The sequence below is a fragment of the Lepisosteus platostomus genome, chromosome 6 (assembly GCF_059453375.1).
Source record: "Lepisosteus platostomus isolate fLepPlt1 chromosome 6, fLepPlt1.hap1, whole genome shotgun sequence".
Lineage (NCBI taxonomy): Eukaryota > Metazoa > Chordata > Actinopteri > Semionotiformes > Lepisosteidae > Lepisosteus > Lepisosteus platostomus.
In genome coordinates, this window is record NC_142616.1 from 6,769,341 (window position 1) to 6,783,093 (window position 13,753).

The window sequence follows — 13,753 nt, forward strand, 5'->3', positions numbered from 1 at the left end:
CGTAGCGATGCAGTTTGAATTAATTAAGACACTGTGGAAGGGCGTTCACAAAAGAACAGGGTTAGAAACATCTGCGCCTTACTTTCCTCAAGTGTGACAGTGAGAGAAGTGAAACTTGAACTCTGACAGCAGAAAGCACTTTCTGTTGTGAGCTGTCTCTGATGTGACATCTGTCTCCCACCAGTGAACAGCATCAGGAACACAAATAATATCATATGTGAAACCTTCACTAGGAGGTAATATTTCTAGCATAAATTTAAAAAAGGGGTTTTAGCCATAAAGTACAATAACACAAGAGCAAGAGAGGAGCATTGAGGCTTAACAATGAGTAAATAATACCACTTTTATTTTGCAAATGAAGATTTTAAGAGTTTATGAAAAAAATATGTATCCGTTCTGATGCAGATTTGTGCAAATCCCTTAAAAGATAGATCCCAACAGTGGTCAATCATGAACTGAAACTAGTTTTAGATCTGAATAGTATTGGGAAAAATGACCTTTTCTGGATTCTAATAAGGAATTTGCTGGATAGGTTTAATCTTGGTGTAGAAATCTGTTACCTTTGTCCAGAATTGTTTCGTAAATCCCACCATACCATCCTATGAGATGGTACAACTCACAACTAAGAAAAGAAAAAACAGCCTGAACAACAAAATTCAGTAAACAGTACTTTTACAATGATTCGAAAATATTGTTTCATTGAAATTAGAGATTCTTTCAGACTTTTCCCTTATCTGTACCATAGTTAGGTGAGACAGATCAGCCTCATATCTTACAGTAGTCTTTTCAGATTTAAAGCAAGGTTTCTTTAACTGGGTGAATACTACTACTAAGCAACAAGTAATAGGTTTGTGTTTTCTCTCTTCTTTTCAGCATGGAATAATCCTTGTTCCTTTGCAGACTACGCATGCTCACGCATCTACGCACCTGAACAACTATTACTAATACTTGTACTTAAAATATATGTTATATAGCACCTTGAAAAGTAGTATTTCACAGTTCTTTTCAGCAACAAAATCAAACAAAAAGAAAATTTCCAACGAAAAAGAAGACACAGGGCTGGAGATCAGGACACAGGGCTGGAGTGAAGGACACAGGGTTGGAGTGAAGGACTGGTAGGACCACCAGAGCTGACAGTGGGCAGCTGCTGCACTAAACCCACAGCCAAAGAGCCGCCCAGCTGTGGAAAGTCAGAGGTTGTAGGACAGAGTCCGGGGAGTCAGGGCAGCACTGGAGATCAGGACGCAGGCAAGCCACAGGAAAAGTCCAGGCAGGCAGGGAAACAGGAACAGACAGAAAACAAGGGACATATGCAGTAGGCAGACTGGGAATGGGAGGAAGGAAGGGAGAGCTCTGCTGGCAGGGGGTCCATCAGTATAGGGCAGTGCAGTGCAGGGCAGGGATGGAAAAGCAATGCCAGCTCGCGAAGGAGGAGCCGAACAGGAATGAAATAATCCGCAGCACCCAATGACAACAGACTTCTCATAGCATTGTAATGACTTATACAAAGATCTGGGATTGCCGGCCAGTAGTTAAAATGCACCAACTGATGCTGAGACAAGCAATCGTTAGCTGATCACATGCTTGACGCTTGTCAGCAGGTTGGTTGGTTGGTCTGGACAGGCTGCAGGGATCCGGTCTCACCCGAGGTCTGTGCTCTGCAGTGGAGCATCAGAACGGCACAGAGGGAGATCAGACACAGTGATCCTCCGCCTGCTAACCTGGCCACTGCCCACCAAGACACTGCAAGTAAACAGAGAGATAATAATAATAATAACTACCAAGTGGGATAAAGAAAAGGCTGATTCCCTGCTGAAAACTAGATTGGAGAAATGCAATATTTTGATGTTTTGGATGGTAAGCCTTCTTATGGTCTGAAAGCTCATGAGCTGAACCATTTTCTGGTTCTAAACATCCAAGTTGATCTGCCCTGATCATCTGTGTGAGTCCCTGCACCAAGGATTCCACACCCACATTGACCTGTTCTGATTGTCTGTGTGAGGCCCTGCACCAAGGATTCTTAAATCTAGCCAGGGACCTACAGAAGATGTGTCGAGAAAAATCAGATTGTCATTTGTTTTAAAAAAAAATTAAAACTGTCTTGAGAAGAATTTGTTGTCAATCTCTTTTTTTTGGAATGCTATGTCACAAGATTCCTCCATAGTCTTACCCCACAGCTCCCAGCATGATTTTATGCGGCTATAGGATATTATTGTCAGTGTTAACCATTAGATTCCATGATGTATTCCTTCTTGAGAAACAGGAGTTCTGTCACCTGAACCCTAAATAAACCTGGAAACAAATTATAATTTATTCAATCCTCATGAAAGGGAGAAAAAACTGTTCCTTCGTTATTCTGGTCATCACAGTGGAATGAAGGGCTGGCGGAATTGCAGAGGATAGTTTGACACAAGTTTTTGCAGCCTGAACACTGCGCTCCTTGCAGTCTTTTAACACTCACACTGACAGGAAGTCTGAGACACTTTGGGTTTTACTTCAGTTCTGCATCAGGAACTAAAGAACCAAGTAAACAACAGTTTTAAAGTAAACTGTTTGAAGCCACTTATGTGGTATAATTGAAAAAATAAGAATGTGAAAAGCAAGCGTGTTGCGTCTCAGGCTGATGAATGGAGATAGGCTGCAAAAATCTGTGATCAGAGCACCACTGCATCATCAATGCATTTCAGTTTGAAAATAAAAAAGAAATGCAACAGTGATATGTTACAATGAGAAAATGTAACAGTTTTTCCTGATCCTGATTTTTCATCCACAATTTGGAGATCATGCAGTTTGAGTTATCTCTCAGAAATAAAGTTGTAACACTCACTGGAAACTCGAATCTGGATGATGTCACTGTACTCTGAGTAATACTCCACTTGTCCTCTCGCTGCCCTGCACCTGTACTGGCCAGTTTGAGACACAGCAGCTGGAGAGAAGGTGAGAATGGAGCCGGTTGGCTCATTTCTCTCTGTCTGGCTCACAGGGTCTGTTTGTTCTGTACCAGAAAAACCTCCAGCTGTCAGGCTTTCCCTCAACCTGACAGTGTAGAGTCACTCTCTCTCCAGCACAAACCTCCCTCCATTTTGACTGCACGCTTAACCCTGCTCTCGGCCTGCCCCCTTAAACAACAGTGTTCAGTACAGTGTTATCATCCTCACAAAATGACCTTGTCACAGAAATAAAGTCCCATAGTCTGTACAATACAATCTGGAGTTTTAGGAATTTGTCAGAATCACAGAAAAAAGTCAGCTATTTGCATCTTGCAGCACAGAGTTCAACAGCCGAGCACTTTTAAAACACTCAGGTGAAAAATGGCCAGAAACGTATTTGATGAAAAAAGAAAAACTTTTGGCCAGCAGACTGCTTATTCTATAATTATTATTGTTTGAGTTTTTCTTTTTATTTTATCCTTGCTATATGCACATATACAATGATGATTTCACATGCTGTAATTTTTGTTTGGGATCAATTCACATTAATGCTACATTTCTGCATCTGCTTTCAGCCATATCACCCTGCAACTCACGACTGGCAGCCTCCCTGAAGCTAAGCAGGTGTGAGCCTGGTGAGTACCTGGATGGGAGACCTCCTGGGAAAAAGTAAGGTTGCTGCTGGAAGAGGTGTTAGTGGGGCCAGTAGGGGGTGCTCACCCTGTGGTCTGTGTGGGTCCTAATGCCCCAGTATAGTAACAGGGATGCTATACTGTGAACAGGTTCTGTCCTTTGGATGAGATGTAAAACCGAGGTCCTGACTCTCAGTGGCCATTAAAAATCACAGGGTGTTTCTTGAAAAGAGTAGGGGTGTAACCCTGGCATCATGGACAAATTTCCCATTGGCCCTTGCCCATCTTGGCCTCCTAATAATTCCCTTTCTCTGAACTGGCTACATTACTCTGCTCTCCACAGCTGGTGTGGGGTGAGTGTTCTGGCATATTATGGCTGCCGTCGCACCATCCAGGTGGGTGCTGCACCTTGGTGGTGGTGGAGGGGAGTGGAGTGTCCAGATATAAGTGTAAGAAATTATTATTATTATTATTATCAGTGAATCATGCACAACCCACACCATGTGTTTATCACGAATGTCTGCACAGTATTAGGAAACAGTAATACAAAGATTAATTAATAATTTAAAGGCAAAACAATCACATCAACAGTTAGCAAATTTCCACCAGACTATAATAATCAAACCCAGAACATTGTCAGTTTCACATGTGCATCACATCTGGGATCGGTTCACCTGTCACATGTAGCTCAGCAGGATCACTGGTCTTCCTCACTCCTCTCGCTCTCACTTCACACTTATACTCCCCAGAGTCCACAAGCTGGGCGGCAATAGTGTAGATGTGAGCCGACCCTGAAGATTCCACAATCTCCGGTCCTTTCCAGAAGTGATACTGGACAGCTGTGTGCTGTCTGCTCTCATGCAGCTGAGTCTGACAGTGCAGAGAGATGGTGTCTCCCTCCCACACAGCCTGCCAGGGCTGGACGGACAGCGAGGGCTTTGTGAAGAGCTCTGTAGGACAAGCACGCAAAATATAAAAACAGCATTTACACAACCATCGTAACAGAGCAAGGGGCACCCCCAGCATTTTCACTTATAGCTCTTAGCACTGTGCACTGGGCTTCATGATGGGTGTCTGCATCAATCCCCTTTGAAATAAAACAATTTGACAATTTGCAAGTGTGTTATTCTGATATTTAATATTTTAATGAAACTAATCTTTGATCACCACAAGTCATAATAATTGATTTTACTCACCCAACACTTGCAGGGTAAAGGGTTTGCTGGAATGTTGTTTTAGAGGGTCACTCGTCATCACAATGTAACATCCGTAGTCCCCGCTGTCAGACAGTGAGACTGAACTGATTCTGTATTGACTCTGGTTTCTATGAGATTCGTCCTGTTCTTCGTCCTTAAACCAGAAATAACTCCAGATCTTGGCATCCCCATTGACCTCACATTCCAAGGTAACAGTGTCCCCTTCAAGTATCTCACCACCTGGGGGGCTCGACTTCACTCTGGGCTCCCTATTATTGGCTGACATGAGATGTATGGATTAAAACACACCATCTATTCAGGAAGAAACACAAATCGCTTACATACTTTATTCTGTATACAGTAGCTGTAGTTGTTAATTTAGGTTTCTGTAGACTCTATGTCTAAAGGCAACAAATTCACCTTAACCACGTGCACAACAAAGTAGAATAAATGGTTCAGGTGGGTAGCTGCGTCAGCATGCGTAGGCTGCAAAGGAACAAGTAATAGGTTTATTACATGCTGAAAAAAAGAAGAAAGAGAACACAACGTTTCGGCCGTGGAGCCTTCTTCAGGTGTGAGAGAGACAGGGCAGTAGGCAAAGGTAAAGTAGCGGGAGAACAAAGGTTGAGAGGGAGGAGGAGTGAGAGGCGGGAGCAGGGGACAGAAAGAGAGGCCAATCAAGAGGTGTGAAGTCAGAATGGGTGCAGAGAGGTGTGAAATGAAACTTCCAATGAATGGAGAAAATTTAAAAGAACAGTAATCTGTCGTTAAGGGAAGGGAGAATGTGTGATCCTAGCTGCAGAATAATTTTAGTTTCGGTGGTCTTTCTGATGTATGAGTTCGGAAAACCGTCTTTGAGAACACAGACGGAGAGATTAGAGTGGTCGTGGCCGTCAGAGGTGAAATGAGAAACAATGGGCTTGGAGAGATCTTTAATCTTCACAGCCCTGACGTGTTCTCTGAAGCGGTCTCCGAGTCTCCTTCCTGTTTCCCCAATGTAGATGGCTGGGCATTTACTGCAAGAGATACAGTAAATAAGGTTGCTGGAGGTACAAGATGCTGTCTGGGTGATCCGGAATTGTCCTGAGGGGCCTTGAATGAGTGTGGTGGTGGCTGTGTACTTGCAGGTGATACAGCGAGCTCTTTTGCAAGGGAAAGTGCCTGGTGTGGATGGTTGCTGAGGGCGGTCAAGGGAGCTGTGAACAAGGAGGTTACGCAGATTAGGTGGTCGGCGATATGAGATGATAGGGCGATCAGAAAAGAGGGCCCCAATGGAGGGATCATCCTGTAGGATGGAAAAATTCTGGTTAATGGTCCTGGGGATAGGAAGTGTGTTAGGGTGGTAATGAAGCACCAAAGGAATGCGGTTGTTACGGCGGGAGTTCCTGATCGGGTTGATGGTCCGGGGGGTGTTTTTGGCTCGGGCAAGGGCCCTGTCAATCACACTGCTGGGGTATCCTCTGTTGATGAAAAATGAGTACATTTCGAGGGCTTGGTTTTCGAAGTCGATGTCGTCGCTGCATAATCGTCGTAACCTAAGGAACTGTGAAAAAGGAAGAGAGTTTTTAGTGTGGTTGGGGTGAAATGAGCTGTACAGGAGGTAGCTGTGTGAATCCGTGGGTTTGTAATAAACTGAAGTGGACAGTCGGGGGTAGTTGATAGACAAGTGGATGTCTAGAAACGGAAGAGTGGTGGAAGATATGTTAACCGTATATTTGAGGGACGGGTGGAAGTTGGTGAAATGGTGCAGGAAGAATTCAAGCTGATCGTTGGAGCATGTGGCGGCACCGACGCAGTCATCAATATATCGTTTGTAGAGGTCAGGGACATAGCCAGTGTAGGAAGCGAAGAAGCGTTCTTCTACCCAGCCGACAAAAATGTTGGCATAGCTGGGTCCCATTCTGGTGCCCATGGCAACTCCACTGACCTGTTGATAAAAAAGATTATTGAAAGAGAATGCGCTCAGTGTGAGGACCAATTCTGCAAGGCGTACCAGGGTGTGGGTGGGTGGATCAAGCACTGTGCGTTTGTCCAGCGTGTGCTTGAGGGCTGTAAGGCCGTCATTATGGGGAATGACAGTGTACAGAGATGTGATGTCCATGGTAAAAATGTGGCATTCGGTACCCTGAAATTGGAAATCATTGAAAAGTTGGAGCGCGTGGTTGGTGTCTTTGATGTATGAGGGAAGATCTTCAACCAGCGGTCTCATGAGGCTGTCGAGAAAGGCCGAGATGTAAGTAGTTGGACAGTTACATGCTGATACGATGGGGCGTCCAGGGGTGTCCGGTTTGTGGATTTTGGGGAGGAGGTAAAATTGAGATACCTGTGGGTGTTCCATGATGAGCCGGTTCGCCTCCTGGGGGAGCTCGTTGCTGCTGATAAGAAGGGAAATGGTGGATACCACTTCCTTTTGGTGGTCAGTGGTAGGGTCCTGTTGGAGAGGGAGGTAGGCAGAAGTGTCAGTTAGTTGTCTAGAGGCTTCAAAGATATATAGATCTTTACGCCACACCACAACAGCACCTCCTTTGTCCGCTGGTTTGATGACGATATCATCCCTGTTGCGGAGAGACTGGAGCGCCTGATTTTCTCCTTGGGTGAGGTTAGACCTATGTTTACTGGGTATAGAGAGTGCCTTGGGAGCTTGATTAGTGCATTGGTTGATGAAATAATCAACTGGTGGAAAACGGCCAGAGGAGGGAGTCCAACAGCTCTGTTTGGGATTAATGTTGTTAATGACATCAATAACCGGGTTGTTATCAGCTGCCTGTGAAGAGGAATTGTCGGCAAAATGTGCTCTGAGACGGATCCTGCGGTAAAAGCGGTTAAGGTCAACATTGGTCTGGGGGATGTCCAGCTTCCTGGGAACTGGTACAAAACTGAGCCCTTTGCTGAGGAGGGATCGCTCATCCTGTGAAAGGGAAAGGTCAGAAGGTATGGTGACAACAAGGTTAGGGTTGGTGAGGGTGTCCGGGGTGTTGATGGTTTTCTTCTGTAGAAGATGACTGAGTTTTTTGTCCTTCTCTGTAGTGAGAAACTGGTAGAGTTTAGAGTTGAGAGAGAAAGTTAAGAGTTGAGTTGAGAAAGTAGAATGAATGATTATTCAATAAATATTGGAGAAATATTTAAATTATCACATCTGGGATCGGTTCACCTGTCACATGTAGCTCAGCAGGATCGCTGGTCTTCCTCACTCCTCTCACTCTCACCTCACACTTATACTCCCCAGAGTCCACAAGCTGAGCGACAATAGTGTAGATGTGAGCTGACCCTGAAGAGCCCACAATCTCCGGTCCTTTCCAGAAGTGATACTGGACAGCTGTGTGCTGTCTGCTCTCATGCAGCTGAGTCTGACAGTGCAGAGAGATGGTCTCTCCCTCCCACACAGCCTGCCAGGGCTGGACGGACAGCGAGGGCTTTGTGAAGAGCTCTGTAGGACAAGCACACAAAATATAAAAACAGCATTTACACAACCATCGTAACAGAGCAAGGGGCACTCCCAGCATTTTCACTTATAGCTCTTAGCACTGTGCACTGGGCTTCATGATGGGTGTCTGCATCAATCCCCTTTGAAATAAAACAATTTGACAATTTGCAAGTGTGTTTTTCTGATATTTAATATTTTAATGAAACTAATCTTTGATCACCACAAGTCATAATAGTTGATTTTACTCACCCAACACTTGCAGGGTAAAGGGTTTGCTGGAATGTTGTTTTAGAGGGTCACTCGTCATCACAATGTAACATCTGTAGTCCCCGCTGTCAGACAGTGAGGCGGAACTGATTCTGTATTGACTCTGGTTTCTATGAGATTCGTCCTGTTCTTCGTCCTTAAACCAGAAATAACTCCAGATCTTGGCATCCCCATTGACCTCACATTCCAAGGTAACAGTGTCCCCTTCAAGTATCTCACCACCTGGGGGGCTCAACTTCACTCTGGGCTCCCTATTATTGGCTGAAATGAGATGTATGGATTAAAACACACCATCTATTCAGGAAGAAACACAAACCGCTTACATACTTTATTCTGTATACAGCAGCTGTAGTTGTTAATTTAGGTTTCTGTAGACTCTATGTCTAAAGGCAACAAATTCACCTTAACCACGTGCACAACAAAGTAGAATGAATGATTATTCAATAAATATTGGAGAAATATTTAAATTATCACATCTGGGATCGGTTCACCTGTCACATGTAGCTCAGCAGGATCGCTGGTCTTCCTCACTCCTCTCGCTCTCACTTCACACTTATACTCCCCAGAGTCCACAAGCTGGGCGACAATAGTGTAGATGTGAGCCGACCCTGAAGAGCCCACAATCTCCGGTCCTTTCCAGAAGTGATACTGGACAGCTGTGTGCTGTCTGCTCTCATGCAGCTGAGTCTGACAGTGCAGAGAGATGGTGTCTCCCTCCCACACAGCCTGCCAGGGCTGGACGGACAGCGAGGGCTTTGTGAAGAGCTCTGTAGGACAAGCACACAAAATATAAAAACAGCATTTACACAACCATCGTAACAGAGCAAGGGGCACTCCCAGAATTTTCACTTATAGCTCTTAGGACTGTGCACTGGGCTTCATGATGGGTGTCTGCATCAATCCCCTTTGAAATAAAACAATTTGACAATTTGCAAGTGTGTTTTTCTGATATTTAATATTTTAATGAAACTAATCTTTGATCACCACAAGTCATAATAGTTGATTTTACTCACCCAACACTTGCAGGGTAAAGGGTTTGCTGGAATGTTGTTTTAGAGGGTCACTCGTCATCACAATGTAACATCTGTAGTCCCCGCTGTCAGACAGTGAGGCTGAACTGATTTTGTATTGACTCTGGTTTCTATGAGATTCGTCCTGTTCTTCGTCCTTAAACCAGAAATAACTCCAGATCTTGGCATCCCCATTGACCTCACATTCCAAGGTAACAGTGTCCCCTTCAAGTATCTCACCACCTGGGGGGCTCAACTTCACTCTGGGCTCCCTATTATTGGCTGACATGAGATGTATGGATTAAAACACACCATCTATTCAGGAAGAAACACAAATCGCTTACATACTTTATTCTGTATACAGTAGCTGTAGTTGTTAATTTAGGTTTCTGTAGACTCTATGTCTAAAGGCAACAAATTCACCTTAACCACGTGCACAACAAAGTAGAATGAATGATTATTCAATAAATATTGGAGAAATATAGAACTGTCATAACAATAATAATAATAATAATAATAATAATAATAATGAACTATATATTAGTGAATTCAAGCACTGTTACCCATTCAGAATTTACAGTATTGTTACTGAATATGCTATTTTATTCTAAATCCAACTGATTAAGCTAATGCACAACATGCACAAGTGCAGATACTGTCAGCTATTTTTCTTTAATTCCAGTTGTTTGAAAATGTTTTCAAAACTCAGTTTAATACTTGTCAACTTGTCTAACTCAGCAGCTAAGGTTTCTATGACCGTCAGGCGGATTTCCTGTTAAGGTTTTGGATCGCAGGTAGAGCAGTCATGATCAGTTAATCAGGTCGACGGTGAATTAAGTACATTTTAAGGTGCGGTCTCCATTTTCCTCACTCACTCACCTCGGACACTCAAAACCCAAGTGGTACAGCTGACAAGAACTGAAAGACAAAAGTAAAGAAAAATAAATATTCCCTCGCCTTCCTCAGAGTATGGAGGCATGAGAATAACATTTTTTTGCTTTTTCTTTTAGGTTCTATAGAACTGATTATACTTTTAGGTTCCCCCAGGCAAGTTCAGCAGCTAGAGCATATATAATACTGCATTATTTCTAAATATCCTTTGAAGCTATGAGTCAGTATTAAAAAGCACGATTAATTGTATTTGCATTTTGAAATAAATTCTGATATGGAAGGGGAATTAATTTTTCTTCTTTGGGTTTGTTTTAGAAAATCACTGAAATCGTGCCCCTTTCCCTCTGAATTGCACACACACAGTCTGAAGGTACAATACCTGCCTGCCTGTTTTACAAAGCATTTTCTGCACGTATGTTGATATCACTGATTGAGCAGTCAAATACAAGGGAAGGACAGGGGTAGCTACTAAACTGGCCAATATAACCAATATAGAAACTATAGAATTGAAAATTAAAATGCTCTAGAAACGTTCATATTCTGCCTGACCAATACACAAAACCATATAACCAACAAAGAAACCTATTTAACCTATACAGACTCTTTAGAATCTATGTAGAAACATATATATTCTGTTTAACCAATATAGAAAACTAGGATACATTATATAGAAACCTGTAAAGATCTTCTCTAAGGAGTTATTCTGGCCTTTGGCGGAGTAGCTGGTTTGACACTGGGGAAATGGTACTGTAACTGAAACTGCAGTACAGCCTTGACCAACGTTAGATCTCGCTGCAACGAGTCGCGTTTCTCAAAGAAGTAAATCGACTATAGGAGCTCCCGGTTTGATAGTGTGAATCCGGATGACCTCGCTCATTGGAGAAACTTTTTTTGCGACAGATATTCTGGTTCTAGTACGGGTCTATCCGGTCTACAGTAAAAGCGTTTTTTTTTTTTAGATTTGCTTGCTCTTGCTCTACGTTTCTTTATCAGGACCTTCCAAAAAAACGTTCTTTTTTTCTTCGTCGCGGTTTGCACTACGTGAGGCTTCAATGCAATAAAACTAACCTGGACTTTCGTAAAGCAGGAATTACAACTCTCTGCTTCACTTTCCTCCTCCTGTCACTGCTTTCAGTATGACGGGCTTTATACCGACTCATAGCAAACGGACTGATTATTTAACCGTGTGCGTTCCCTCTGAGCGAACGACACTTCTACTTTTCGAGCGCTTTTGACTTTCTGAAAGCACCTCTCCGGGAATTATCTTAATTTCTTAATACTTTGGCTGAATTTCTCTGACAAAAAAAAATCACATTACAATTACAATTACAATCACATTACGTATTCTGAAACAGTGCTTTAAAACTATCAGCAGGTTGGAATTGAACCAGCTATAGAACATCGGCACAATTTTCATTTGATTTGCTTAAATGAATCCCGAAGCTGAAATCAACAACCTTTTCCCGCTATTCAGTGTTTTTTGTTGACCTCAAGAGTTGGGTTGCTTTCCCCAACGATTTATCAAGATAAAAATGTGCAGAAAAAGATTCGTTTAGGTATAAGGTGTATGTTTATTTTTGTTGAAAAACAGACAATTTAAGTGTGTTTTTTAATAACATCTAAGAAAATCTTTCTGAGTGATATCTACAAAGTTTATCTGGCATTTATTGCCGACAAAGAATGCTAGCAAGTATGTTTATGTTATAATGTTATATACTTTACAACATCTGTTTATTACAATGCACCAGAGTGCACCTATGCTAAAAGGTTTAAATGAGTTAGCATGCGTCTCTAAAATGAGTTTGTCGCTTCTATTTCTAAAGGCTATTAGAAGTAACACAGAGTTTGATTACAACTTTAAGAACAAATTTCCTGTCATATTCACACAACTGCTCAAAAGTACTTTAGCGGTAGTTTGATATGCATTTCTTCCTCAATACCTTACGCGGACAGCACAGGGCTTAGTGATGACATTGTCTGTTTGACAACGAGGGTGCTCATTGATTTCTGTCTTTGCTTATCTGATTCACAGCTCCTATGGTTTTATCTGCATAGTCTCTGTTTATTTCCATTTTTTTAGATTCAATGGGTAATCTTTTTTGTCTCACAATTTTTTTTTCTCTGCAAAAGTTTGAGAATTTATTTATCTACTGTATTGTGCAGTTTTAAGCCATTTCAGAAGTGATTCCCTGACCTACCTTTGTTCAGTGAGAGCTCAAACCAATTTCATTTTTAGTTTTTGGGAATTTAAGGACATACACATTGCTATATAGCATTACAATACAACACACCCATTCTAGCAAAGCAAGTACTTTTCTAGCTATTAATAAACGTTATTTGTTAATAAATGTGATTACTTTATTGATGAATACTCTATTAAATATATAACATTTTTCTTGACATATTGTATAGCTGTCTGCTTAGATTCAATATCTTTCCATTCCTACAATGTCATATTAGATTAATTTTAATTTTCTACTGCACTATAATTAGAAATATCTTTGCTCCTCCTCGTTGTTCTCACTATGTTGACAGAATATTATTGTTGTTGCAATGATATTCCAAATTTCTTTAAGCAGCATGTACTGTACCTCTTGTTGATCTGGTCTTCCTCTGAATGTTGAACTGGTAGATTTTGTCAGTCAACAGGCTTTGAAATAATATTATGGAATCATTGTACTTACTAATCGAGATGATGGCTTTTGAGAAATGCATCTTTTCTTCAAAAAACAGGTGGTCATATCTGCTGTGTAGCAGATATTTTGCTCTGGCGTCTCTCTTTTGTTGTTAAATAGTTCTTTAGAAACGAACCATCATACTGCGTTTTATGTCTTTCTGATACTTTCTTGTCTGATCGTTACCACTGTCTTGACTGCCTTTTTAGTTTGTGTGTAAAACTCCCGTGAGCTTCTGCTGTACCAGAAATATTCCCCTCGTCCACTGTCCTCAGCAGGTTAACCGAAGTCAAGTATGTTTCGCAGGTCTCTTTCTGCCTGTAGGTTGGAGCATTTGAAACACGATGCACTAAATATAGGTACGTTTTTTTTACGAGATGTGAAACTCTAGAGACTTCGTCTTCTTTGACCACATGTCACGGGTCGGAAGGGACGAACCATGGAATGGGAGGAGAGCGAAATAGACCCTATGTGTAGCGGCGAGACGGGGGTTAGCCCAGGCTCAGCTGTTCAGGAAATGCCGTATAGAAACCTATGCCCTCAGGTAGCGGATGTGGGGCGACCTGGTGCTAGGCCTCAGGACATCCGAGGCCTGACAGACTGTGTCAGTACTGTGTCAATAAAACAGACAGACTGTGATCAATACTGCTCCAGCAGTTGTCTACCTTTTTAATATCTTGCATTATATATGTAATAATATTACCCCGTGTAAGCTACAGTGTGCTTAA

The 13,753-nt window shown here is 42.2% G+C and overlaps 1 protein-coding gene across 1 annotated transcript; it reads right to left on the minus strand.

The window, feature by feature from the left end:
- Positions 1-323: 323 nt before the first annotated feature.
- On the minus strand, positions 324-13,332 carry LOC148659801 (Fc receptor-like protein 2). The gene is made up of 9 exons (XM_088633965.1): positions 13,035-13,332; positions 10,339-10,377; positions 9,463-9,741; positions 8,941-9,216; positions 8,432-8,710; positions 7,910-8,185; positions 4,759-5,037; positions 4,237-4,512; positions 324-1,743 (listed from the first exon to the last, which is right to left on the minus strand). Exons 1-9 carry the CDS (start codon positions 13,063-13,065, stop codon positions 1,595-1,597), a joined length of 1,884 nt encoding a protein of 627 aa, XP_088490091.1. The 5' UTR covers positions 13,066-13,332; the 3' UTR covers positions 324-1,594.
- Between the last annotated feature and the right edge of the window lie 421 nt (positions 13,333-13,753).